A 27,797-nucleotide genomic window follows, 5' to 3' on the forward strand; every position below is an offset into this window, starting at 1 on the left:
CAAAGACGGAGGGAGTGGATGTTGATGGTGAAAGGTGGAGATCTCTGTGTTCTCATAAAACAAGCTTTTGGACACAACTCTTTAATTACACTTTAATGCTAATTATGACACAGTTCAACGCAAATGTCTAATAAGATAAAAAAAAAAAGTGATGAAGTTTATATCCAAATGGCTAATAGCCACAGTGATGTCATAATGTTTTGCAAAAACGCTTCTGGTCACTATTCAGTGCTCTAATTTATCTTGGCTGGTTAGCAGAGGAACAGTTCTGTGAGGTGGTAATTCTAGTTTTTAATCTTGCATCTTTATTTGGAAAATGTACTGTCTGCTGTTTCTTATTTGTTCCTTTTGATATTTTGCCTTTTTAAATAAGTAAATGCAATATGAACCAAAATATCCTCAACTTCATATGCCATTTTCTTTTTGTTTTTTCCAGATGAAGAAAACAGTCGTCATGTTGTGGTGAACTGCAGCGAAGCACTGCTGAAGAACAACACCTACTGGCCATTAGTTAGTGATTTTATTAACATCCTCTCACACCAAAGTGTAGCAAAAAAGTTTCTGGAGGACCATTCTCTGTTGATGCTGTGGATGAGCTTCGTGTCATTTTTCCAGGGTAAGTCATTATTTGATATGGTATGTGATGGTAAATTGACAGCACTTTTGTGCTATTTTTTTTTCTTTTTTTAACATGAGTGGGACGAAGCACTTCACAATACCTCTCAATCACACATTTGCACACACACATTCATGCACGGATGGTAGCAGCGTTTGGCGTTACTTGTATTCGCTGGAACTTGGATGATAACTGTATAAATTGGGACAGATGATAATGGAAGAGGTGTTGCTCTTGGATCTCACAGCATCACTTGTGTTTATCTTCCCCAATGTTATTTATGTCTTGATTAGCACTGGCTCACTTGAACCCCACATGTTCAGTTATGACAGTGCAGTTTAGACATTTTCCACAATATCTCTGTCATATGTGATGCTAACTCAACAGTTGATGTAAATCATATCTCAGTTATTCTTTATATACCAACAATATGATACCAAGACAAAGGCATATCTCGTCTGTCCTATTCTAAAAATACTACCTGGTAGTGAATGTGTGTGACGCTTTGTCACTGAATTAGAATTGTGCACAGTGCTGCTCGTTCGCCGTGTGCACTCGACCACCATCCTAAAAATAAGACTCACCCCTGCACAGTGGACCTGAGTATCCTCTTGCAGAAGTTATTTGCACAGTGTCACCATTGCATTCTATGCATGTCTGCTGCACTACTTTTGCATTAAATTCTCCTGGTTTATAGAGAGGACCTGGCTATCATCGTTGTATTTGCTAATTTATGAATATCTACTCGTGCATACAGACATTTTAATAGATACAAAAGTCCCATTCTTTGTGGCCCTTTTTAATGAATAACTTGCCGTATGTTAGTGGAAGCCATGTAATGTATTTGTCTAACTTTTTTTTAACCATTTCCTGCTGTGACAGGTATGAACCTGAATAAGCGGGAGTTGAATGAACACGTGGAGTTTGAGTCTCAGACGTACTATGCTGCATTTGCAGCAGAGCTGGAGGCCTGTGCACAACCAATGTGGGGTCTCCTAACACACTGCAAAGTCAAAGTAAGTCCCGTCGTTACTATGAGACCGCTCTCTCACTCAGCTCCTGTGTGCATTCCTGATGATCTTGATTAATGGAAGATGCATCTCAGGCTTCCTGTGCTGCATGCATTAACTGTATAACCCCATATGAATTTTTAACATGTTCAACTGTCTTTCAACAGGAGACACAAGAATATACTAAAACTGTGGTACGCTACTGTTTGGAGACCCTTCAGATCTGGTTTGATGCCATTGGCTTCATTGATGAGGTGAATTGAAAAACACAAACAAAAAACTGAACATATAAACAAGAATTCCTTTCCCGTTTTTCATGTCTTATATCTCTCCCACAGCCTGCTCCAAATCAAGTGACATTTCACCTGCCACTGCATCGCTACTATGCTATGTTTCTCAGCAAGGTATGACAGAGGCTCTCATCTCTTAAGACTTAACTGTGTTGTGTGTGTGTTTTTATACATTTGAAATTTCATTGTTTGGTTGAAAATTCTCAGGCTATAAAGTGCCAAGGCCTGGACCTGGACAGCCTCCTGCCTGACCAAGAGATGCTGATGAAGATCATGGTGCATCCACTCCAAATCCAGGTATGTCACTTAAGGGCAAATGAACAGATTCACAATTTTGTGTTCACTTGTAAATGTCTGTGGCCTTGTGTTTATGAAAACTTTGCGTTGTCCGCAGGCATGCCTGTCAGAGATCCACAGCAACATGTGGGTCAGGAATGGTCTACAGATCAAGGGACAGGCTATGACATACGTGCAGTCACACTTCTGCAACTCCATGATTGACCCTGACATCTATCTGCTCCAGGTTAGGGTTATTCATTATGTTGTGCGTTATGTATTTGGCATACAGGCTAATTTATGTGTGCAGTAACACTGCTGGATCACACATAGTGCTCAGGTTTTACATTTGCTTTTGTCCTTACATCCTTTTATTCATATGTATCTTACTTTACAGGTTTGTGCATCAAGGCTGGATCCTGACTACTTCATCTCAAGTGTTTTTGAGAGGTGAGCTGTCTTATACATATCATTTTTCTGCTACTGCGTAATTTAAATTAACTTGCGCAAAGTTTAGTGGCAGTGCAATCATTTTGTTCACCATTTTCTGCCACACAGGTTTAAGGTGGTCGACTTGTTGACAATGGCGTCTCAGCATCAGAATGCCGTGTTAGACTCAGAGCAGGAGAGGCCGATGCTTGAAGGAGCCCTGACCTTCCTGGTCATACTGACCAGCCTTCGCATCCATTTGGGTAAGTGATACAATAAAGGATCCATACAATAATGGTTAACAAAGTTAAATGAACACATTATATTTTTCCATCACAACGTAAACATTACCATGTGAACATCCACACATTAAGACTGGCATTTTGTGACTGTATTAGTTTAAATGACACTCACATAACTCTTGTCCATAATATCTCCACTAAAGACAGGAAACAGTATTATTGAGAGGGAAACTCTTGCCTAAACTGACTGAAACCGTAACATGATATTTGCTTAAACACAACCTGCCCTCGCAGTTCACCTATTGGTATTCAGTGTAGGACTGTTCTCCTTGTCAGTTTGTCCTTAGATTCACTCTTATTTTAATTCTCTCAAACAGGGATGACGGATGATGAGATCCTTCGGGCTGAGATGGTCTCACAGTTGTGTATGAATGACCGTACACACAGCACACTACTAGATCTTGTATCCTTCAGTACTTAACAAAGACATCAAACAACAGTGGTACTTAATCTTTCAGGACATTTTTTTCCTTAAGTGTTTTTATAGATTCCTGAGAATCCCAACCCAAAGAGTGGCATCATACCAGGGAGTTGTAGTTTTGAAGAGATGCTCTCAGCTGTGGCCGACTTCAAAGCACCGGTGTTTGAACCTGGAGGCTCTATGCAGCAGGGCATGTACACACCTAAAGGTAGGATGATTTAGTAACAGACCATTTCAACAAGGGATGAATGAATTGTGTCATGGGGAATATCTTTATCTTTACATAGAATTGCATGTGTTGATATGTGTTAAGGGGTTTGATTTGAATCTGGAAACCAAAAATAATCTGATGGTTTCTGGGTGATGGTTTTAGTTACCAGTTGTTCAAAACTCAGTGAGACATTGCCCTTTCATATAGTCTGAAGTGGTAAGTAAGAGCGTTATAGGAGTGTTGCTTTTTGTCTATCATCTGCACAACAATTTATCCCAGGGGGACAACATCGAGATGGAGATTCATCTGTTTACTGCCCTCCACTGGACAACTGTAGTGCTAACAGTAACAGTGACTGCAGAGAAGGGGGATAAATGGCAGGCAGCCCTGTGATTTTTATTTGTGTTGTCAAAATTATGAAAGTGTTTTTTTCTGAATTTACAGCATGATTGTGTCTTTGTGTCTTCTTAAGTTGCAGTGTGTCAAGCTCTCCTGGTTACTGTAGAACTGGGCATTTCAGTTGGGTAAAAATGGATTGAATAGATATTGGTGCAATGTCCCATTTAATATTAAACCATTCACAGGGCTCTGGTATTTTAATTTGAACAGAGAGCCTATACAGAAATATGGTCCCAACATGATTAGTACCGTAATTTAATTGTTATAAGTAAAATTGTGTAGAACTAGCATAGATGAGTAAATTCAAAAAATGTTCTATATTTGTGCCTAGGGACAATAAAATAATTTTGCTGTCCAGTGTGAAGAGCAATATCTTTTTATATCCTGACAGATACAGTAATGTGTTTAAGTAAATATGGCAAATCTGGCATATAATGGAAACAAATGTTTACTCAGCCCCCTCTTTAAAAGGACGATATCCTAGACAACCTACTGTCAGAGTAAATGTCTCTTCAAATCTCTTTCAAATTAATATCTGCTATGTAATTTTTTTTTTTTGCATCAACCAACCACTTGGGGTCAGACTTACACCACTTACATAGAGAAGGTGAAGCCAAGAAGGAAGTGAATCAATGTCACTTTGTGCCAGAGGTTGAAACGCATTTCTCTCCCTTCTCTCAATTAGCGGAGGTGTGGGAAAAGGAGTTTGACCCCATCATGGTTGTTCTCAGAACAGTCTACCGGCGTGACGTCCAGTCTGCAATGGACAGATACTCAGCATTGTAAGTCAACACTATTGCCTTCATTTCCCCCTAAATAAATGGCTATGTGTTTAAATTAGAACAGTGGTTATCATAGTAAAACCTCATCGCATCATGTTTTTCTGCACTACTACGTTCTTTTGTTGGCGTGTTTATATTCAGTCATCCCTGACAAAGCCAACCTGAATCATGCTGTGTTGAGTGTCGCAGGGTCCCCTCTCTCACCTGGCCCTAAAGGGACATGATAAGAAAGGTCAGGTCTGCTGGCCGCTAGAGGTGCTTCCAATTAGGTAGCTGTCGAGAAAAATCAATTTATTTCAGCCTAAATCGTAATAGAATTGAGGAAATCTTTCTTGTTTGATCGTGGTGCGGACGTCTCCCAAGACAAACATGTCAGTGGAGGTGGAGAAGGAGATACTTGGGGGTTAATTTTCTTTAAGGTCACTGGCCGTGTGGGGGATGCTAATTATAGTGAAGGGCCCCTCACAGAGTGTATCAGTGTTTTAAATGGTACAGCACTTGGGAAGATAATCCTTTTTATAATGGGATTTCTTTTGGCCATTTTTGGTGTTAATGTAATTGAAAGTGTGGATAGGGCACTGGTAGTGAACTGCACTTCTTTCACACACAGCTTATACTGTACATTATTCTATGGGTAATACTTGTCTGTCTTGATGGAACAGAACCATATTTCTCCTTAAAACACATTGAAGCTGCCATTGCCACCTTCAGAGTCTGATACCAGCCTCATGTTGCTCATTCACACTGTTTGCATTTGATGGATGGCCTGTCAAACTGGCCTTGGTTTTATATAATAATGAGCCCATCATCACTAATAGAGTGTGCGGCCGTGCTTCCTAGCCGCTATTCTGTTACATAGACTGAGATCTTTTGTCCAGAGAATTACTCTGAATGATGTTGGGTGTCACTTTGTCAGCCTCTTATTACTCCAATTGTTATACTTTATGTTGCTTTTCAAACCTCTGTAAGCTAGCCCACATCCTTATTGGTGTGGTAATTGCTGATGTTTTCTAATACTATATATTTATTTTATTGTTGATGATGATTTCTTCTAGTCTAAAGCAGTCTGGTATTCACACCGGCAACCCATGGCCACCTTACAAGGAGAGGACGCCCCTGCACCCATGTTACAAAGGCCTAATCAAGCTGCTGCACTGCAAGACGCTGCACATTGTGATTTTCACTCTCCTTTACAAGGTGAACCTTTCAACATCTATTCATATGATAATGTGGTCTCAGTTTAGCGCTTTAGCTTAATCAGAAGTGCCACTGTAATGTCTTGGCAATTAATTGGCACTGACATGTTACATAATACCTGTACGATTCAGGCCTGACAAAATACAGAAGGAGCAGCAATAAAAGAACAGACCACACTGTGAAGCTTTGCATCATTATCATTCAAGCTGTTTTCATCAACGGAGAACTGGTGATAAACTTGCAGACGATTCCTATGTGTTCTTCTATGTTTAAGATATGGATGGATCATCAGAACATGTCTGAGCATGTGCTGTGCATGGTGCTGTACCTGATCGAGCTCGGGTTGGACAACCAAGTTCAAGAAAATAAGGAGGACGAGGTGAGTTCCAGCCAGTCTTTTCACTTGTGTGGACTGCACACCAGCATCCTATATAATGTATATCTTATACCCCCAGGAGCCTTGCATTGAGGAGCACTGCCATGATAGCTGGTTCCCCGGCACCAATCTCCTCTCCAATCTGCACCATGTCATCAACTTTGTGAGGGTTCGGGTTCCTGAGACAGCCCCTGAAGTGAAAAGAGAGGCCCCTCCCAGCACCAGCACTGAAGCGTCCTCTTACGGCCAGGTAAAAGAAAGTAATTACAGCACCAATAACTACAACACAGTGTTTCTGGCTGGAGAAGAAATCTGAACACCGTGCTCAGGCCTAGACCATTTGTCTGGTTACCCAAGCTCAAAAGACGGTGATTATTAGACTTGGACTCATCAGGTGGCCAAAAATACACTCTAGGGGGATGACAGTGTTGTGGTACATCTGCTGGATGGTATTAGGAGGCAATTGACTACTTTTTAGATTAGCTATAAAGTGTTGGTAAGCATAGGGCATGCCAGGCCTGTGTTGCTGACAATTTTGTTTTTGTGTCTTTTTGTCCTCCACCAGCTAATGAACCAGCGCAGTGACAGCTGGATGTGGTTTCCACGATTAGGCACATAACATGGCACGTGTAGCTGTGTAGCTTATGCCCACTTAAATCAATAGCTCTGTGTGGCAAATAAACAAAAATAACAACAACAGATTCATGAACAATAAAATTCTATAGACAGATTTCACACAGTTTGTAGTGGGTGTATTGTGTGCACCGGTAAAAGCTGTGTAAAGATTGAATCAGAGTTACCATCACCCTCATCCGACTTTTCCATCCTCTTCACTATGTAACAAGCGTCATGCTGGCTCAGCCGAATGAGGTGCAGCCACAGATACAGTCTTGTTTTTGGCTTCCAGCTAGAAAAAAAACTCCATGTAAAACCATCTAGCAATGTAAATAACTTTTTTTTTTTTTTTTTAACATTTTGATTTTGTGGAGATTAAATAAATGAGATTTGAAGTATTAATTAGTGAGCTTTATAGAGTTGCTAGTGTGCTCAGCTAACTGGATCCTGGCTTCATTTATTAGTACCATTAACAAGAAATAAAGCAAGCACATTTCCAAAAATGTTAAACTACTGCTTTAAATAATTCACTAGCTTTGCAAGTACTAATTGAAATAGGCCTTCCCTACTCTTTGCAGTGCAGTGACCTAACATGAATACTTAATACAGTACATTAATCAGAAAAAAATGCTAGTTAAACTTTCTGGGTTTATTTTTAAGTTAAGAGTAACAACAACATTTCAAGACTTATATTGCACATGTTTGGTTTGTTTTCAGATGTTGTTTGAGCTCTGCCCTGCCATGAGTAGGCTTTATTTATCACTTGACACTGTTTGTGTGTGGTTCCTTCGTGTTCCATATCGTCTTTATTGTTGTCGCTCATTTTGCTGTACTCGCTCCACAGAATTCCAGGCGTCTTTCAGGGAATTGGAGAGAGGTAGTTGTCCTGCACCCATTTCTATAGAAAAAGGCTGATGGCTCTGCCACCAGCAGATGCATTTTTCCAATTTATCCTTTGTTATGAAAGAATTTCTGTGCACGTGTGTGTGTGTGTGTGTGTGTGTTTTGTGCTTTTGGAAGGAGGTCTGCCTTGGTGTGGTATGGCGTGTGTATAATGTCATGCTTCAGCAGTTCCCCTCCCTCTTGACTGCTGAAACTAATTACGTGTGTAATGCAGGTTTGAGTAAACGCTTTTTAACTGCACGTCAGTATGATTGATGTTGCCTTGACTGGGCTATATGATGTATGTTTATTTAACAGTGCAGCTCTGGGCCTTTTTTGTCAGGTCAGGTCAGGACAATCTTTCAGATGACTTATGTGATTTTATGTCAGTACGATTAGAATTTTCCTAGGAATTTGGTTGTTCTGAGCACTACTGAAAGTATTCATGAGATGTCAGCTGAAATTTTATAATGGACAGTATTGTCCCTGTCTGACTATAGCAAGGAAGCAACTCTCCAATCCATCACATTATTTGTGTTTTTTGGAGACGATGTTTGTGCTAACAGACATGTCTGTCAAAATGCCCAGATAAAGGTGAAATTCAGTATGATGTTGGTCCCAAGTTTTTCTCGTATCTTTTGGTTGTGTATCGTGGTGATGCAGTGTGGGCTTGATACTTGATATGTATCAAGGGCTGTAAGATGAGTTTATGTGTGTGGGGCTGTGGGTTCATAGAACATGGCAGTCACACACACACACACACAGGTGTTTCATACAAAATATCCACATGATATTTAATGAAAATGAATAAATGTGTGCTTTCCTAGAACCTGCGTGAAGCTCAGGTGTTCAGTCTTGTGGCGGAGCGTCGGAGGAAGTTCCAGGAGATAATCAACCGCAGCAACACCGAAGCCACCCAGGTCGTCCGGCCCAAGAGCTCCTCCACACGCTGGGTCCCACCGGGCACCCAGCCACAGCTGGTGACGGAGATCCTGGAGATCAGAGAAAGCATGCTGTCACTGCTCATCAAGCTCCACCAAAAGCTATCGTCCAAGCAGAACTCTCTGTCGGCGTCCTGGCTGGAGGACATGGACACGAGCCGTCACGCTCACGGAGACGGCATCACAGCCATTGAGCGCATACTCACCAAGGCAGCCACACGCAGCTGCCAAATCAAGCGTAGCATCCAAGACATTTGTGGAAAGGTGTGTCCTCCAGTGCCACCAAAGAAGAACAGTCCCACTGACAAAAAGACCATGGATAAAGAAGAGAGGTAATGTAGTCTGTAGCTCCATTTTGCATTTGATATTATTATTGTTGTAGCTGTTGCCCTTTGATATTATGCTCTTGCAGCTTTTTAAAAAAGGATGATGCATCACTACTGTGTGTATTAATCTAATCTAATCAAGACATAATCTTTGATTTTGTTTATAAGACTACAAGAATCTTACAGTTGAATTGCAACAACAGCTTAAAGCAGGTCATGTGGGCAAGGACACATAATGTGTATCTGCTCACACTGCTTTGTTCTTTATCTATCTGCTGCAAAGAAGAGGCTTGAGTCAAAGTGACTGCAAATCAAAGGGTGTTATAATTAATTACTGTTACAGTTCGTCTCAGCCTGTCACATTATATAATTCAAACTGCTGTACAAATCACAGTGGGGCATCAGATGTGCCGAGTGACAAAATACAAATGTTCTCTATGTCATCGTTAACATGCGGCCGAAGCAGCTGCCAATGAAGCCTGTTTTGAGAGCTACATTTTCATGGTTTTAATTAACCTCTCAACATATTAAATATCTGCCTACTATCTTCTTTAGTAAGACAATAATACCTACGCACTCCTGTTTTTCCATGTACAGTCAAACTCTGTGGGTTTTTGCCTTTTCACCTCAAATTCACCCACCAGTCTGTGTCTTCCATTTCCCTCCTGTAATGATGATGGAATGGGCTATAACCATTTGATAATGGCCTGCTTTTGGGGTTGGCTTCACCCCGCAGACAAAGGTAAAGGTAGAATCGAATCCCATTCACACAAACTCGGTTTCCATGGCAACAGCCAGGCAGCAGTGCGGTCAGCGGCGGTGAGGAGTGAGAAGCCGCTGCCCATTCCTCAGGCTGGTTGTCGGCACCCCTGAAGCCATCAGTGAAAATTATTGAGCTGTGACGCTCCTGTCTGCATTTATTTATGTCCTCTTATTAGGGACTTAATTTGCAGTCAGCTCTCGCCCCGTAAGTCTGCCGAGTGGGGGCTCAACCCACCACATTAGTTTAATAACCACCTTTTCAAACTTTCACATCACAGCTTTGTTGAAATCAGACATGTAACGGCGTCCCACGACACTGAGGAATGTGCTGCACATGCTCTGGGTGATCAGGGGACACATGCACTGCACAACATAAACTCTTAATCCCAGGACACTGTGCTGTGTTTGTTAGGTGGATAGGCAGTAATTAATTATCTTGCATAGAGCAGGTGGTTGCTAGGAGCTTGTATGAAATGAAATCCCTGTTTTCACTTACAGAGTGAAGCTTCTCTCATTGAAATTATTCAGTTGTTTCAGTACAGGTTGAAATGACTTTTAAAAGACAGTAGACTTATATGCAAAAAATATCATTTTCATTTAGTTTTGAGTTGTTGTTCACATACATTTAAAAATCTTTCTCTCATTGTTCTTCATTTCAGACGTCAAAGGGCGAGAGAGAGACAGCAGAAACTGCTTGCTGAATTTGCCTCCAGGCAGAAGAGCTTCATGGAAACTGCTATGGATGTTGGTAAGAAAAGGCCAGTTCACCTGTTTTTGCAGAGCAGCAACAGTGCAGTGCATGTGCTTGTACAATCTTTACTTGCATATAGTGTGTCTATCCGGTATCCTCTTCTCACTTCTCTCTACTCTGGTGAATTTAATAACACACATTGTTTTTGCCTGGTCACAAACTGTGAGTGCTCACTCACGTCTGAAATGTTCTAAAATAAACAAATTTCTTTGGGCAGTCTTTTATTCACGAGAGAGCTCGTTCTTTGAATAAACCAGCAGCACGGGCTAAAAATACAGAATGAAAATCTACAATGAGCACTGTTCTGGATATGTTTTCCTTCAGCAAGATCTGACTCTGCACTGTTGTACCATGCACAGCTACAACATCCAGTCTGATAGAGTCTGCTTATCAAACTGGGTCTGTTCTGACAGTGGCGTACATGACCTTTTCATAAAAGCATAAAACACATTAACATTTTTTGTGTGAAGGACATCTTGCTACCGTAGCGCTTGCAGAAACACGCTGTTGGCTAAACCTATCATTGCTATTCCTTTCTCACTGGGGCAAGGTGACAGCGGGCCACCTCGTGCTTATGGGGTCTGGAGGCCTGTTAGGAGGCACTGAGAGGAGAGTGTTCCTGTGGGATTGTGAGTGGTTGCTGGCTGAGGGCACATAGGATCAAAGCACTAATAGTGGGTTGGACTCCCAAGGCCCACCCTGACGCAGCATGGTTAGTGAGTGAATAATAGCTGCTGTGATCAGATGGACCGTTCTGGAAGGTCTGTAGTCTGACCTCTGCCTGTACACTTCTTCCTGAGCAGTAACTTAAGTTGCTTTACGTCAAGCTCACTGCTGGCATTACATCATGACAGTGAAAGATCAGTCAACCAAGTGAAAGTAGTGTAGGATGTTTAATCTTAATTATTTTTTTCAACAATAATAATTTGGCAATATTTTCTTCAATAAGTGTGAGATTGAGTGCCATTCTCCAGCACCAAGTTCTGGTAACTCTGAATTTGGAGCAGTATTACATTTAAAGCAGCTGAACTTGCTGTGTGGTTTTGAGGTCATCCCTGAAACCAAACTTTGATAGAGAAGAAAACAAAGTTCACTTAAAAACCTTGGAAATATATTTCTCATCGTAAGAGTAGCATACTTTGTGTCTTACGTGGACACTGGTGAGCGTGCATACAATGCTTAAAGGAGCAATCAGAAGTTTATGCATGAAGCAGCATCACACCAACACATTGTGTCCTTGCCATCCTACCTTGTGAATGTGCGCGTGTGTGTATGTGTGAGCATGCGCACCCAATGGTGGCTCTGTGCACCGAGACGGCCTGAGGCTAAAACTGTAGTGTTGACATCTAATGCAAACAGCTTTCATTTCCCCAGGAACACGGTGACCTCTCCTGAGAACATATTCTTTTCAAAAAGCAATAAATCAATTTCCTACACAGCTTGACATTTCTCCACAATACTTACTGCTCAAATTGAACATGGTTCTTAACATTTAAAACTAATTTCACATCAGTAATTAATTTCTGGTGTTGTGCCAATCATGCAGATGAGGAAAGCAGTGAGTGGATTTCCTTACTTTCCCAGTATTGATGTATGGAAGTTACGCACCTCACTGCCCATTCTGGCTGTGTGAACCCATTCTTCTTCCCGAAGTATGTTTTTTGGACTCTGGTCTCCTGGCCAAAATTATTTGCAACAGTGAATTTTTAGTATATAATTCAGAATATGATCAGAATTATTTCTGAATTAACCAGTTTTGTACAAGGAGAATAAAATATTCAAGAACACTGAACCAAAATGAATACGTGAATAAATTAAATGGTATAAATTGAAAAAATACAAAACACAAAAGGTACCCCTGGCCACACAAATTAAAACCTCTCAGATTTGTCCAATTGTTACAGTTTTATTTTTTACGGTATTAACAATGTTATATGACCATTTGTGACAGAATCCCCTGAAACGGAGGCGGCCATGGATCTAGGAGCATCTGAAGTGATGGAGTCTGAGGTTCTTTATGACTGTGTGATCTGTGGTCAGAGTGGACCTTCCACTGAGGACCGTCCCACTGGCCTAGTGGTTCTTCTCCAGGCATCCTCAGGTACTGCACTTCCCAGCATCCTTGAGTTTGCTGTGTAATTAACTTTCCCAGTGCTATGTTTGGAAGAGATTGATCAAGAAAGTTTTGAGAAGATGTATAAATATCTATCAAGAATGAATCACACATGATGAATATATACCATGTTTTCGTGTGTGTGTGTATATACAGTGTGTATGTGTATATGTATATATATATATATATATATATATATATATATATATATATATATATATATATATATATATATATATATATATATATATATATATATATATATATATATATATATATATATATATATAATCCTTCGTAGACAGTCACATCTTTCACATCTTTGTCCTTATGGGCAGTTATTCGTGGCACCTTTGATCCACCATATTGTGAATCAGAGTTTTAATAGGCGATTTTAACTATGGTTTTAATTAGGTCATTTATCATTCATGTTGATCCCTGCTCTCTTGTACATGGAGCCTTCTGTTGTAAGAGGTAATTTCTTTTCCATTTTTGTGGACAGGGCGGATCACTCACTGTCATCCATAAATGGCAGGTTTGATTAATGATTAGTCACTCTGTGAAAAGGTTCAGAAGGCTCTGACCTCAATGTCACAGAACGTCTTGTCCAACAGCAGGTCCATTCATTACGTTGTCCATTCTGACAACCAGAGACCATTATCAGTTAAAATTTGACATTGTCCTGTTGTGTTGTAAATTAATTGTTTTGCATTATGGCAAAAAAAAGTATAATCATGTAAATTTGAAGGCTGGATGGTAACAAAGCATACTCAGTGAATTGTTTTTTATCAAGCAAAAACAGCTTCTAACCTACAACTTGGAAAATGTGTTGCCTCTAGATTGTTTGACATCTAAATGTTTAATCAAACAATTAATGGATGAGGGAAAATATAATGATTTGAAAAACGCAGCCCTAAGACAGAAACTCTGATCGCAATCCCTGACTTTTTCATGTTGACGCTGAATAAGTCAGACTGATCATTACCCACCACTGATCTCTGCAATTGTCTTTCAGTGCTTGGGCATCGCTGCAAAAACAAAGAGGCTAAGAAGCTGCCAACGAGCGACGAAGAGCACATCTACCCTGCGGACACGTGTGGAGTGGCTCATGATGTCAGGCTCACGCTCATGCAACGGTTCTTCAAAGATGTGGGTGTATTGCAAAAAATATTACACCAGAGAGAAAAACCTCAACGTGCTTAGAGCATTTTGAGGCATATGGATTTGTGTGTGTAAATTGGCAGCTTCAGCAGCTCTCATCCTGTCTATGAATCTCTTGACACTGAGGTTACATGCATGTCATAAAATCACTTTGGACTAAACCTATTAAGCTAAGTTGAGGTGACAATTAACTTTATATATAACTAAATACTGTGCTGTGTATTAATTTTGTAGTCTGGTTCTTAGTTAAATTCCTCATAAGAAAGCAGAATCACATTAGCTGATTTATATTCACTTTGTTGTATGGTGTTTGCTAATTCAGATATATATTTATTTTTTATAAAAATCCATTAATTCATCAGCACCACAAAATAAACAAAAAGGTGCAGGAGGTTGAATGCTTGAAGGCTGGTTTTCATCCTCTAATTGATGTGATTTTTCTCTTTTGAACTCTGCAGAGTTCTTGTCTGCAGTCTGTGTCAATAGGTTGGGATGGGGGCGTGTACGTCCAGACCTGTGGACACACTCTGCATATAGATTGCCACAAGTCATACATGGAGTCTCTGAGGGTAAGAGAGAGCCTGGATGTTGTAAACTGATGAGCACGTTGACAGAAAATTCAATACCCAATTTTGTCAACAGCTGATTAACCATTCAAGTTATTAGTAAAGTGAGTTTGCCTGACACAATCTTATTCCAGCTACTTAAATGCAAGTTGTTTCTTCACTTCATTTTTGTGTCATTATTATTGAAGCACTTGACATTTTCAAAATATGTGCCATTCTTCTTCTTTTAAGTCTTTAAGAGTGTGGAAGGCATAGGTCAGATTTAACTTTCATGTGTCATGATTTTTTTCTTCTTCTCCAGAATGACCAGGTCCTCCAGGGTTTCTCTGTTGACAAGGGTGAATTCACGTGCCCACTCTGTCGACAGTTTGCCAATAGTGTCCTTCCCTGTCGCCCCGGGCGGTCCACAGAGGCTGGTGCGTGGCACTCTCCCACAAACAAGAAGCTGTGTGTGCTTGTAAAGGAGGTCGAAGATCTTCAGGAGAAACTTGGCCTTTTCCCTGTAAGTTTTACAAATCCATCCAGCTATTACTACAAGCATCTTGAATGTTTTACACAGCTGTGCTACAAACACAGTCAACTTATCAGTGGCTGGTGGGAACATAGACAGTGATTATAATTAGCACAAATAATCAGATTATGCCAAATCAAAGGGGGTGTTGACTGCTGATGCAGATGGAAACAAGGTGGTTAATTCCTTTAGGAATTCAGAAACAACTTCCTGTTTCATCAAGCACCTGCCATTGTTTACACGTCACTGATTCAGCAGTTCAATTCTGTTTCTGATCTTAGGAGATACATGTCATTTTAAAATGTAAATTTTATTTATTTATTTATTTATTTATTTATTTATTTATTTATTTATTTCGTACATGTTAATTGAATCATCACACACAATTTCGGTTACACAATACAAGCACATGACCGAAAGGGAAAACGGGAGAAGCATAAAGCTTATCAGGTCCCGCCCCGATTACCATTCAGAATACATTAATTTCATCACAATTTTGTAATTTATAGCTCTCATGTTTATCACAATGCTTTATGCTGTTTTTTGCTTGCAAATGATGTGTAGCTGAGCAGAGCTTTGATGAAAGGGGTTAATGTCTATATGAGCTCATCTATACTGCTCAGGGCAGATAGTGGAACCATCTGCTCTTTGATGAGCCATTACATTACGTATTGATTATTATAGGTGTTTGAGTCAGACGTTTTGATGCCTATGGCTAATGGCAGCTTTATCCTGCAGGAGAAGAATGACGTTTAGAAAAAGGCACAAAGAACACAATCGGTTTACAAAGGGACACACATGGAAAAACTGTTTCCTTTCAGAAAAACTTGGTTAAAGTTTTATTGTTATAAAAATCAGTGTGTCATTTAATGATTGAGTTTATTGTGAATCATTATTACTACATACCTGCAATTTTCTCTCATTTTGCATATTGTGCAGGTTTGCTTCCCAAAGTTCCTCCTGAAGTCTAAATTTATTTTAATCTCTTTTTTTTTCAAAGACGGAGTCCAATTTAAGTAAAGAGATGGAGTTGGTAATCAAAGACATCAAGAACACCACTCAGAAGAAATACATGGACTACGGCAGAAACCCTGGTTCCCCTGACAACGATTTCCTCTTCATGTACTCGGTGGCAAGGTAAGAGCAAAGTCACACTTTAATTAGATGGGGCTCAGCTAATAGAATCCCCTATAGCATGGTTATGTAAATTATTATGTCATACACAAACCTATATTCTTAGGGCTTTGAATGTCTGCTGAGTCTTCTGACCACCTGATCCACATGGTGGCGTGAGTGTGACCCCGGGAGTCTTCTTAAAGGGGCAACAGCCCGAGATAATTGGTCAGAATTGCTGGTTGCTTGGAGGGTGTGCCCTGCTCTCACACTGCTTACATTCCCTGAGAGATGTGAAGGTATGACAGGGAAATATAAGAGAAGGCTCGCTGTCATACCTTGTTTTCAGGAGGAGAGAGGCAGATTGTGTTGTGGTTGTGGAAGCATAGACTAAATCGTCAGTCTTGTAAGGATACCTGAGAGATGATGTGGTTTGGCCCTGAAGTCTGTGTGCAGCTTTCGGACCAGGGTTTGTGCTTCGTCACTGACATTTATAGACAGTATCCTCCAGCACATCTGAGAAGTGCTGTTCTGATGTAATTCTTCTTCTGCATCAGAAAGACCTCCAACTTTTCGTCAGGGTGATTAGACTATGAGTTGTGAGTGAGGTGCTGCCCCATGAGAAGGAGAAGTTTTCTCGACAGATTGGTACAGACTGTTGTGGTGAAGAGGTAACGGAGCCTGAAGCAAAAGCTCTTTGTTTATTGCTTGATCTGGCCCTCACCTATGTTCATGAGCTGTGGGAGTAGCTTTGCTTGGAGTCTTCGTTTTGCGTTAAGTAGAGCTGCAGCCTCTATGTCTTATTTGGAGAAAGCTGATGTTAGTCGAGCCTTGACATGCACACGTAGTATGTGGAGATGTTCCAGGCACATGATCCAACTGTGAGGTGACTGGGACAAACCCAGAGCTACGAAGAGAAATCTTATTTGCCATTTGGTGTTGGAGCTGGAGGATGCATTTGTGGAAAAGACTGTTTTGGCTGCGTGACTTACCCCGCTGCTGGTAACAAACCAGACCTGGATAAGTGGCTGGAAATGAATAGATGGAATAATAAAACAAATGGGTCACATATACAAGTGATTTAATGTCCTTCTTAACCATCCCATAACTGTTGTGGGTGTGGCAAATAGTGGCATTAATCAAGAATATTCATTCACACAATGTCCTGTTTGTTTTTTTAGGATCTTGAGAATTTGTGTGTGTGTGTGCGTCTGTTGTCAGAGTTATGAGCAATGACTGGGTCGTATTGGAGCAATGACTGGGTCGTATTGGGTTATCTCTGAGTGATTCGGTGTGGCCACTGACCTCTAAGTCTACAGCACGTCGACTTGGAGGTCCTCTTCTCTCTGCACCACCATTCACACTTTTACACTCACATACACACCACTGACTGTTGAGTCCAGTGGAATAAATGTCAGCTTGCTCTTCCACTTGACTTCACCAGGTCCTCATCTTGAATAACAGAAAAACGACAGTAGTGTCCTCTCTTCAGCGTGAGAGTCTCACTTTGTAGGTTTTTTACTCCTGAAAGGATCCTTGAACTGGAACTGAAATTCGATACTGCAGTTGTTGTATAGTCCTTGTATCAAGTATATGGATTACTTTGCCTTTTTTTTCTAAGTTGTTCAGAGAGCTGTGAAGGTGTTTGATTTGTTTTCTTCATATTTCTCATTAAGTTGTTGTATTGCTCCTGGAATTGGTAGCAAGAACTGTGCTGCTTTTTTTTTTTTTAGCGGCATCAGCAGGTTTGTCACTTTAGGCCACAATAAAGTTGTTTCAAGTTCTGCTTTATCTTCACTTATTGGGTCTGACCAAGTGTTGGATGTATTACTCCCACTATGGCTGAATTTTAGTGGTCTTTCTCAACCTTGCTGAATCCCAGTTGGAATTTTTTTTCTTGGGGTGGACTACCCACTTTCGGATGTAAAACGCATTGGATGCTACTGTAAATACTAGGACTAGGACTTTAAGTCCTAGGTATATTCTGGCCAGAATCTAAATTACATGTCAGACCCACCCATCCTTCATCAAATAGCCTGAATATACAAGCTTAGGGGGAAAAATGACATGGTCTCTTTCTCAGGTTTTTGTATCCCCTCAAAAGATTGGTCACAGGTATGAGAAATGACTGGCCCCGAGTTCACCTTGGGGTCTCTAACTCCACACCACTCCCACTCCCAATCCAAAAACTCTCGCCCTTCCTAGAGCGTAACTATTCAGACCTTTTGCCCACCCAATGCCGTGATTCCCTCAGCCCTCCACCCTGAACAGAAAGATCCCCTGAGTGCGTCTGGGTGCCTGTTGGCTCTCTGAAGTTCAATGAACAACGCAAATTGCCTGAGGAGTGGAAAATTCCTCTGTCACAGGGGCGCTCTTATCAGCAAAAGCCAGATGGAGCTTCACCGTGGCTGCATTATCTATGTGAAATTGCTTTTTCTCCCAGGAAACCCAAGGATTTGCCCCCACCTTCCCAGCCCATAGAAAGAAATGGCCAGTGGCAGGATGAAAACAGGCTGAGATCAGTCTTATTTTAGTAATTCCTATCTGTACTCACCATCTATACACTTTGTTAAAGGTTTTAGTTTATTTTTTCACTGTTATGTATTGGGGAATTAAAATTCAGGAGTAAAATGTGTTTGGATATGCATGGGAAATGCACACTGGGGATTATGCATGAACTGTGGTTGGAACAGCTTTTATGCTAATGGTCCAGCTTGTGCAAAATCAGTCTTGGAAAGCTGTCATTTATTTGATACGGAACTGCTGCTGCAAAACGGGCACACTGAACGGCAAATGGCTTGACTAGGCAACATCTTTCATCTTCCTAATCAAACTGGTAAAAGAGGCAGGCTACGCAACCAAAAGCTGAATATGATGATGCTCAGCCATACCAGATACAGTACCCACACTCTCTCTCTCACACAGGTATGCTCTGCTGTAGTGGCTGGCTCAAAAGGGACACTGCACCCAAAATTGATGTTTTTTTTTATATAACCTGCAATACATTGCAAAGAACCTTCGTACTGGCTTTTTGTTTTTAGAGACAAAAAGTCAAGTCAATGTCACAAATCACAAATTCACTCTAAGGGGCTGTACAATCTGTATAGCATACCATGCTCTCTATCCTAAGATCCTTAGAGTGTACAAATGTACCATTTGTGGGTCAATGAAAGTGCTTATAGACCTGCTTTAGAACAACGGTAAACTTTTATATGAATTAATAAACATCTCTTTAAAGAAACAGTCGATACAATGCTGAAATACTGCTAAATAACCATTTTCAAAGACCTCTCCTCGTAATGCTGCCACTTACTTGGCGAACAGTTCTACACACTGGCTGATGATGCAGATTCACTGTACCTGCATGTGCAGCCACAATGTGAAAGATGCTGTGTGTCAACTTATGTGATTTTTAACCAATGGAAAGCGAGGGATTCTTCTAATGTCACATTCTGCTGAAGCCAGTACAATGTTGAGACCAGACCCACAGCGTAGCGTTACATGACATGGTTGTGCATTTCTGGTTTGATCTTGAGTTTTAATCTAAAACGTTAACATAGCTGATAATAAACTACATTTGTATAAATCAAATTAGGAAGTGTTGCTTCTTTGTAAGCAATAAGATCATGCTTTATCGTTGCAGAGTTCCCATGTTCATACATGTACTATGTACTAATGCTTGGGCTCTGTCTCTTCAGGACCAACCTGGAGTTGGAGCTTGTACATCGGGGAGGAAACTTGTGTTCTGGTGGCGCCAGTGCAGCTGCCAAACGCTCATGTCTCAGTAAGTACTCACCCCCACACGTCCTCATCTTTTATCATGTCTATGGTATGGTAATTTAAACCAAGCCAGCTAATATAAAGTATGTTGAATCTGATATTTTTAGTCAGTTGGAATGCCTTTGGTCTAATTTGTCCCATGGGATCATTAAATTGAATTTTCTATTGAGACACAAATGAAAAAACAGGTAAGATTTTATAAACTGTCTATTTTTACATCACACCACGTGTACTTCATGTATCAGTATTAGAATGAACAGTGCTGACAGTAAAGTCATTCAACAGCAACAATTAGATTAGAAATTAAGGACATTTAGTAAACTAAGTGACTAATTCCTAAGTGACCAATTTCAATTCCCTTTTCCGCCACTAGTATTCACATGTGTCTCGTCACATTATACTGTATATAATGTAACAGAAACGTTAGTTTAGGTTAAAAATAAAAGCAGAACCCTTTTTAATCAATCAATCTGTGGGTTGTCTGTGACCTGCAGTTTTTTCACAGATTAAAGAAAAGAAGAAAAAAAGATGGTGGTTTACTCTGTTAACACAGGTGGCACTCTTCTATGTTACACAGTTAACAATGAACCATTAAAAAAACTGGTGGCGATTAACATCAGGCCAGGACAGGTCACAGGTGAGCTGTCGGGGGCAGTCAGGGTAAATGAAGCAGGCAAATGCTGTTTTAGCTGTTTTTGTCACAACCGACAAGGACGTGTGTCTAGGTGACGATGAAAGCTATGATCTTAAATTAAACCTTAATAAAAACAGAACATGAACCACCACCAACATTTTTAATAATTGCTTAAGTATTTGTAGATGAAGTTACAGAATAGAGCAATTGAAAGTACATTACATGTCAGGTTTGTTGTTGAGACTACATCTTTGTATTTGTTCTCACTCTCTGTTTAATTATTCTATCAAAGTTGTGACTGCTGCAGTCAGACAACCTGCCATCCTTGAGTGGCTTGAAGAGAGATTTCACACGGGAGGTTTGCCATTTTTGAGCTACATTAACCATGTAGTCGTGCTGACAGCCAAATTTACTCAGCTGCAGTACATTAGTGTTTGCTCCTCTTAGGGAAATGGATCTGAAAGAAAACGGCAGACGTGTGCTAACTGTGACAGCCCATGGGGTTCCTAAGCCGGTTCCCCCGCAGGCACTTGTTCCCTTGAACTGATGAGGATACGATGGACTAGGAACCTGCAGTTCCCTTGAAATAGGCTAAATCTAGAGAGTCCAGTCTCTGAATAGTTTGTCCTTGGTTTATTTAACTGCAAATATTTGAATTAATCTTGGGGACTTGGGTGGTGCTGTTCAGGGAGTTTACAGCTAAATCACATTGACCTCAGCAGTGCAGACTTGCAGTTCTTGTTGAGTGTTGACAGCTGTATTTGGTTTATTCGACACACCTCATTTTTTCTGTGTCTGGTGTGAGTTTACATGTAGACGTCATGCTGCATCATGCGCTCCAAGAGGATTCATGTAATCAAATATGTGCGATGAGAAGCGAGAACTGTGAAAATACCTATTTTCTAGCCGAGTGTATGGAGACCAAAATGTACACCACCTGACCAAAGATGTAAGTAAAATAGAAATACCAAACAACACAAAGTCGATGATCACAACAGCTGATCATGATCATCATGCATTGTGACACGGGAAACGGCGAACACTGATTAATATTAAACTGTGAGAGCTGCTTCCATGCAGGCATGTTGCTCAGTCAGGTGGATCAGAGCGAATGAAAGGCTTGTTAGCAGTGTCGCCTTTCAGAAACCAGGCAAATGGTCTTCAGAGCAGCCTTTTAGCTACATGGTGTTGACTCATCTCATAGCTGAGGACACATCGAATTACCCTGGAAGCTTTTTTTTTTCTTTCTGTCTCACCATCTCCTCTTTTCCTTTGTTCCTGTTCTCTCACAGCAGTCTTGGTAGTGTAGGAAGCAGAATAATGTGGTTTATTGTTAGATTTGTTGCTTTCTCAGAGGAGCCTAACCTTTTTAGGACGTATTCACCACACAAGATACTCCCTCTAAACTAAACTGAAGTACATGATCACATGGGGAAACAGGCGATTTCACTATTTCACAATTTGGGTTGACAGGACAGCCCAGATTTTCTTCACCTCTCTTCTATTTCTTATTTACCCCTCTCCCACCCCTGTCTTGCCTCTCTTGGGTTAATTCCCTGTAAGAGATTAGTGGTAGTGAGGGAAGAGAGGAAACAAGCCACACAGAAGACAAATGGGATGCAACCAACGACCGTCACAGACACCTTGCTTTAAAAAAGAAATGCTGCATCCATGATAGCCTGTGGAGGGCAGTATTGCTCTACATATTGATAGTTCACACGGCTCAAATTGCAGAGCTGATAATTGGAAGCACTTTGCTGCATTACAGTATCATAATTTGCTGTAAAACAAAATCAAATAAGATTAGTGTTGCTCATTGGAAAAGGTTTGGGTCGCACAGAAGGTGGTAACGTTCACCTAAAGATGAGAGTGAATGGAACAGATTGGTTTAGTGGCACTGGTTCCAAATTTGGTTTATATGCAATTTAAATCTATTACTCTGACGCAATTTTAATTTCTGGCTTCAAGATGACTTGGATCAAGTTCACAGTTTGTAAAAGTAGGTTGATTTATTCCTGGGCCATTAAGAGAAATTTTCCACTTGGAAATGCATTGCAACAACCCCAACATGCTAACACACGTTGGGGTCGTTGCTGTAGTGTCATGGATTTTGAAAAAGTTGTTGCACGTTTGCTCTACAAGACAAAGGCTTTAGAGGTTTTGAACTGTCCTGCTATTTAAAGCAAGTGTGTGTGTGTGTGTGTGTGTGTGTGTGTGTGTGTGTGTGTGTGTGTGTGTGTGTGTGTGTGTGTGTGTGTGTGTGTGTGTGTGTGTGTGTGTGTGTGTGTGTGTGTGTGTGTGTGTGTGTGTGTGTGTGTGTGTGTGCAGGAGGAGGTGGTGGTGGTGGGGGGCTCTCTTCATGTTCCATTAGTTTCACAACTAACAGGTGTGACCTGACCAAATACTTGCTCGAGGCTATCGAGCGCTACCATGCATCCATCTGGCCTGGCCCGGTTTTATCTGAGCCAAACCATTAGCCTGCAGTTGGTTCAAGTCAACTGCTTTCATCATTTGATCTGCACTGGCTGCTGGTGGGGTGTGACAATGGACACGGAGATAAACAGACACTTGCTGGTTTTTGTTCCCGCGAGGGCTTGTTGGAACATAACAATGACGCTGTTTTGTTCCCCCCCCTCCTCTTTTCAGATCAGCTGTTCCATGTGCTGGCCATGCACATGCGTCTGTACAGCATCGATTCAGCCTACAACCCCTGGACTAAGCTGACTCAGATCACACAAAGCAAAGAGGCAGAGTGAGTGACTTTCTCCCCTTAAGTACCGTTGCAAACAGTAAATCTATAAATCTGTTCATACGTTGCACACTCACCTCCCCAGTCTCTACTTTTCCTCCCCTCTCATAAACATGCAATCAAAGCGCCACTTTGTCCTCTCCTTAAACGCCACCATTTCCTCCTGCAGCCCCCCCCCCCCCCCCCCCCCCCTAAAGCTTTTCCTCCACACAAAGACAAGCTAAAAACAGAAAAGGGAACATGCGTGGTTTCCATAGATACCAATAATTGCTGCATCTGGCAAATTACCGGGCACTCCACAGAGAGCAAAAACGACCCTGTCAAATTCACTGTGCCGAGAACAACTGCACCACACCAAGACCATACCAGCAGTACGCCATGTCAGATCCCAGCTGTCCACCTGGCTCCAACTGAAACCGGCTTTAACAAAACACAAAAGGCACGGTTTCAACCTCAGCACACGCTGCCTTTTTTCTGTCGTGAATCACTCCTGTACGTTGGGCCATGCTGTTTCGTGTGCAGAAGGGGTTTTGGTTGTCAGATGTAGTTGCAGCACTTAACGGTACAAAATGAGCTTTGACAACCTTTCCTCCCTGTTAGCGTTGTAAGACAGCTTTTAGACCTGTTACTACCAAAGTGCTCATAGCTATACAGTATTCTCAAAGGGGCCATTTGCTGTTTAAAAATACTTTGTCAGGGTTTCAGGAGGGAGCACTGTCATTGACACCCTTAGGCAGTCAACCTGATCCAGCCTAGTTAAATAGGACAGAGAGAGATGTTTCTACATAAATGCAAAACATGGCTCTGGTTTTTATTTTATTAAATAGGCCACAGAGGAATGCATATAGATTTTCCCCTGTGCAAGTATTGTTTGTATGCAGTGGTCTTTGCAGGGTTGAACACTCTGTCCTCTGAGGCTTTCCTCTGATGCACAGTAGAATTAACTGGTGAGTGCTCTGGTAATGGAAGGTATTATTCTTTAAGTGCAGTTCCCAGCATTCAAAACCCCCGAGGCCTTTCAAGAGGAGAGTGGAGATTGGAGCCGCACTGAATTGTCAACAGTACAGGAGACATTTAAATGGAGATGGCACACAATATGAATATGTAACTAGGGCTGAAGGAAGTCGGTCTGGAAATGCAAGTAGTGGGCCTTTCCAAGCCGGGTGTTTGTTAAGCAAATTTAAAACTATATTCACAGCAAGACCTTTGCTCTCGTACCTTTTTCAAACATGGAGCACGTGACGAAGCCGTCTCGGTCGAGCTGTTATCATCCATACCTACGTGACTGTTACCTTGCTGTCATTCAAAGATGACAGGAGGTTTACCACAAACGCTCACATGATCTTTGATTCTTGGCACAAGAGGAAGCAGAGACGTGACTAGAAAATATTATGATATCAAGAAGAGTGCTTTTCTTTTTACTCACAAACTGTATCATGCTTTTAAATTTAAATGATTTCTATAGACCGATCTGATTGAGAAGAGTCTCGTCTTTCACCTAACTCTTTTATAGCATCTCCTCATTCCCCTCATCAGACATGATAATAATGTCAAGCTGCTATAACAGTAATCTGATGGGCAGTTAACTTTAATGGTTATGCAAAAGTAGTGTGGCCAGTATTTACTGTCTTTATAATGGATGTATAATTTCAGTCATAGTGTACCTCTGTTTTTACTACATGAATATATAACCTGCTTTTGGTAACTGAATACATGTTTCTGGTGTTTTTTCCCCACCACCCCCTGATTAAAGAAGTCTCTTGTGCTTGCTTCACAGTAGCTTTGATGAAGAGAGACCCGAGGTGCCCATGCTGTGTCGAGATGTCCCGTCCCTCCTGATTATCTTCGTGTTAACGATGCCGCAGCCTCTGAGAAAAGGTACAAATTCTCCGTCTGACTGCATCACGGCGCTGCTCAAGAGCAGGGGAGTTGCTCGGTGGCTGCTTCACAACAAGGACAACCCCATTATCAGTCATAATCAGGCCTGAGAGCTGGAAAGAAGCATTTCACATCTCTTATCTGTGCCCCTGTTGCTGCTATTTGGCTGCGAGAGACATGACCCTGGTTGATGGGAGGGCTGCACCTCCTTCATGTGCCCTTCATCTGTGGCTTGTTGCTGCACCTCCTCCATCTTAGTCCTTAAAAGGTGGCAGGGGGCAGAGGACCACCTAGAGACCCGGCACAGCACCCTACAGTCACGTTTAATGAGAGAAATGCTGCAGCAGGAAGATCATGCTGTTGATAACTGAATTAGCTTGACCACTGGCAGAGGCTGTTAGGAGCAATATATGTGTTGGAAAGAACAGCTTTTGATTGAAACCATTAACATTATAGTTGGATATTACATGCTATCATACATCATGATCATATTTAATAAGAATTGTTGGATCGATCAAGGTCGTGGTCCGTAATAGCATGTTATACATCATGGCTACAGGTTATATAATGTTTATGTAGTTAAAAGAAAAGCAACATTAATGAAGTCTTGTATTCATTTTTCATTACAACAGGATGAAAGAGGCACATAAATGAAGCAGGGTTATGCCTAATTTATATGCACAAAACGTAATGCAGCTTACAAAAACCTCTGTCTTAAATTACATTATCTTTTTTTCAGAAGAGAAAGAAAAGGGCGAGACAGGATGATTGGTCAGTGAAAGGTTCTTAGCCCGGGATGGCCTCCTTTTTTGAATTCTGCGTGCACTGTGTGTTGCCTGTGTTGACACTTGTCACAGTCACTAGGACATTGGTGCCGTCAGCAGTCCTTTGCTGTGGAAGAAAACAAATGACACTCTGTTCTTTTCAGGACCAATCTTAAAAAATCTTTCAGGCTGAATTTTCCACCTGAAATGCTCTGCTAATTATCCTGCGTGCTGTTCAGCCAGACTTCTATACAGAGCTGAGGGACCGAATACAATGCTGCTTTGAATGCCTGCCAACCTCCTTAAATCACCTTTTTTTTTAATGTGAGTCATCTTCTTTTAATTGAAAGTATACAAAATGTCACTGTGTCTTCCTGTGTAGAACACTTTACCTGTGTGGTGAAGATGCTGTACAACCTGCAGTTCACCCAGGCTCTGGCTGCACTGTCAACCAGGTTCAGCCCAGAGGAAAGGCAGGCCTGGGGCACATCTGGAGCACTTAAGAAGGTAAAAGTGAAATCACATGACGGTAATAATAACAACATGCTTGTGCTTCCCGACTCTATATTTCCTGGTATCAAACACAGGCCTTTTTCCTTTTATCCCTGATCTGCAATGGTCAGAGGCTTTAATGTTATAACTCAGGTTGTGACCTCTGATAGACATGTAATGTAATTTGTAAGTTCATGGCTTAAGTTGTTTGAATCTTTATTCTCTATTTTTGGGACTTTTCTTATGTCCGGGTTTGTACTTACTTCTTGTTGCTTTGATGTCTCCTTCCTGAGTGATTTGCCTTCACAAGCCTGTGTAGTCTGTGCATTCCTAATCAGCATGTTGAACCTAAAACAGCACTGTCTTGTTTTTATGTGAACAAAATATTTTGTGTTTACAGTTTTCTTATAGATTTGAAATCTATATTGTTTACATCCATGTTAACTCACCTGCGCTCTTCTTCTCTGCCTTGATTGACACAGTGCCACTGCCGCATTTCTTCAGTGCATTATAATACCTATAGATAAGTCTGAATGTGTGAAACGTGTGTGCGTATGGTGCACATACACGTCCAAGAGGCAAACAAAACCTGGACGGGATCATTGAAAAATTGGTTTGAAAGAAACCTTAAATCAGGATGTTTTAAATATAAATTGGTCCCAAACAAACAACATGCTCACAATATGAAAGTAATATAACCCAATATAAAACTAAAAACTTTTTCTGAAAATAGATATTTTCTACCATCGTATTTCTTCTGATTGTCCATAGAACCACAGTAGGTCCACAACCACAGTAAATCATTGTATATGAGTATTGAGATTAATTAAGCCCTTTCCGATTTCATTTATGTGTTCTCCACACTCGACAGTATCGATCTTCATTATCTGGAAAAAAAAAAGTGTGATTGCTGAAGAGTGTTGCATTAATTGGCAATCTGTCTTCACTCTGTTAAATCGCTGTATGAGGGAGTGGCTGGCTCGAATGTCAAAAGACAAATAGCTGAAACCTTCTCCCTTAAGGATGTTTCCATCCATAATGGATCAGTATCGTCCCACTACACCGTCATGAACAGCAGAGGAGGAATTCACAAGATGGATTTCAAATCCACGATGAGAAAAAACATCCATATTTAGCAGAACTCTGTTGTAATTAAATTGAGGTTGTTAAAAAAGATAGAGTCTGAGCAAAGATCAGAGCCTAAAGGAAGGAAATCCATGGAGTTGAAATTCCTCCCCTATAAATCTATGACAAAGGACAGAGGCAAGATAAGACTGCTGTTTTATATTCTACCACCTTCAGCTTGATAAATGCTCACAGCTTTTCCTCTTTATAAAATACTAGCCAGGCCAGTGGAATTTTTTATCAGAACACACGTTTAGTAATGTCTCAACCACTTGTCAGATGTTATATTATATTGAAAGAATTACCGTCCGCTAGTTATTATGCA

The 27,797-nt window shown here is 41.0% G+C and overlaps 1 protein-coding gene across 2 annotated transcripts in view; it reads left to right on the forward strand.

Annotated features, from left to right (window-relative positions):
- The window catches only part of ubr3 (ubiquitin protein ligase E3 component n-recognin 3), a 36,858-nt gene that overhangs the window by 5,056 nt on the left and 4,005 nt on the right, over positions 1–27,797 (forward strand). The window contains exons 9-34 of one of the 2 annotated variants that reach the window (XM_083996742.1): positions 437–616; positions 1,499–1,632; positions 1,794–1,880; positions 1,965–2,030; positions 2,124–2,213; positions 2,311–2,439; positions 2,590–2,642; positions 2,751–2,884; positions 3,241–3,326; positions 3,411–3,552; positions 4,640–4,736; positions 5,792–5,933; positions 6,208–6,312; positions 6,389–6,559; positions 7,769–7,801; positions 8,634–9,079; positions 10,495–10,583; positions 12,538–12,687; positions 13,715–13,848; positions 14,319–14,429; positions 14,728–14,928; positions 15,938–16,074; positions 19,749–19,834; positions 23,111–23,216; positions 24,991–25,091; positions 26,238–26,362. In XM_083996742.1, coding sequence (XP_083852868.1) covers positions 437–616; positions 1,499–1,632; positions 1,794–1,880; positions 1,965–2,030; positions 2,124–2,213; positions 2,311–2,439; positions 2,590–2,642; positions 2,751–2,884; positions 3,241–3,326; positions 3,411–3,552; positions 4,640–4,736; positions 5,792–5,933; positions 6,208–6,312; positions 6,389–6,559; positions 7,769–7,801; positions 8,634–9,079; positions 10,495–10,583; positions 12,538–12,687; positions 13,715–13,848; positions 14,319–14,429; positions 14,728–14,928; positions 15,938–16,074; positions 19,749–19,834; positions 23,111–23,216; positions 24,991–25,091; positions 26,238–26,362 — 3,335 coding nt within the window. The remainder of the gene's footprint in view (positions 1–436; positions 617–1,498; positions 1,633–1,793; positions 1,881–1,964; positions 2,031–2,123; positions 2,214–2,310; positions 2,440–2,589; positions 2,643–2,750; positions 2,885–3,240; positions 3,327–3,410; positions 3,553–4,639; positions 4,737–5,791; positions 5,934–6,207; positions 6,313–6,388; positions 6,560–7,768; positions 7,802–8,633; positions 9,080–10,494; positions 10,584–12,537; positions 12,688–13,714; positions 13,849–14,318; positions 14,430–14,727; positions 14,929–15,937; positions 16,075–19,748; positions 19,835–23,110; positions 23,217–24,990; positions 25,092–26,237; positions 26,363–27,797) is intronic. The other variant, XM_083996743.1, reaches the window with a different exon arrangement.

This window comes from Trachurus trachurus (genome assembly GCF_905171665.1).
Source record: "Trachurus trachurus genome assembly, chromosome: 21".
Lineage (NCBI taxonomy): Eukaryota > Metazoa > Chordata > Actinopteri > Carangiformes > Carangidae > Trachurus > Trachurus trachurus.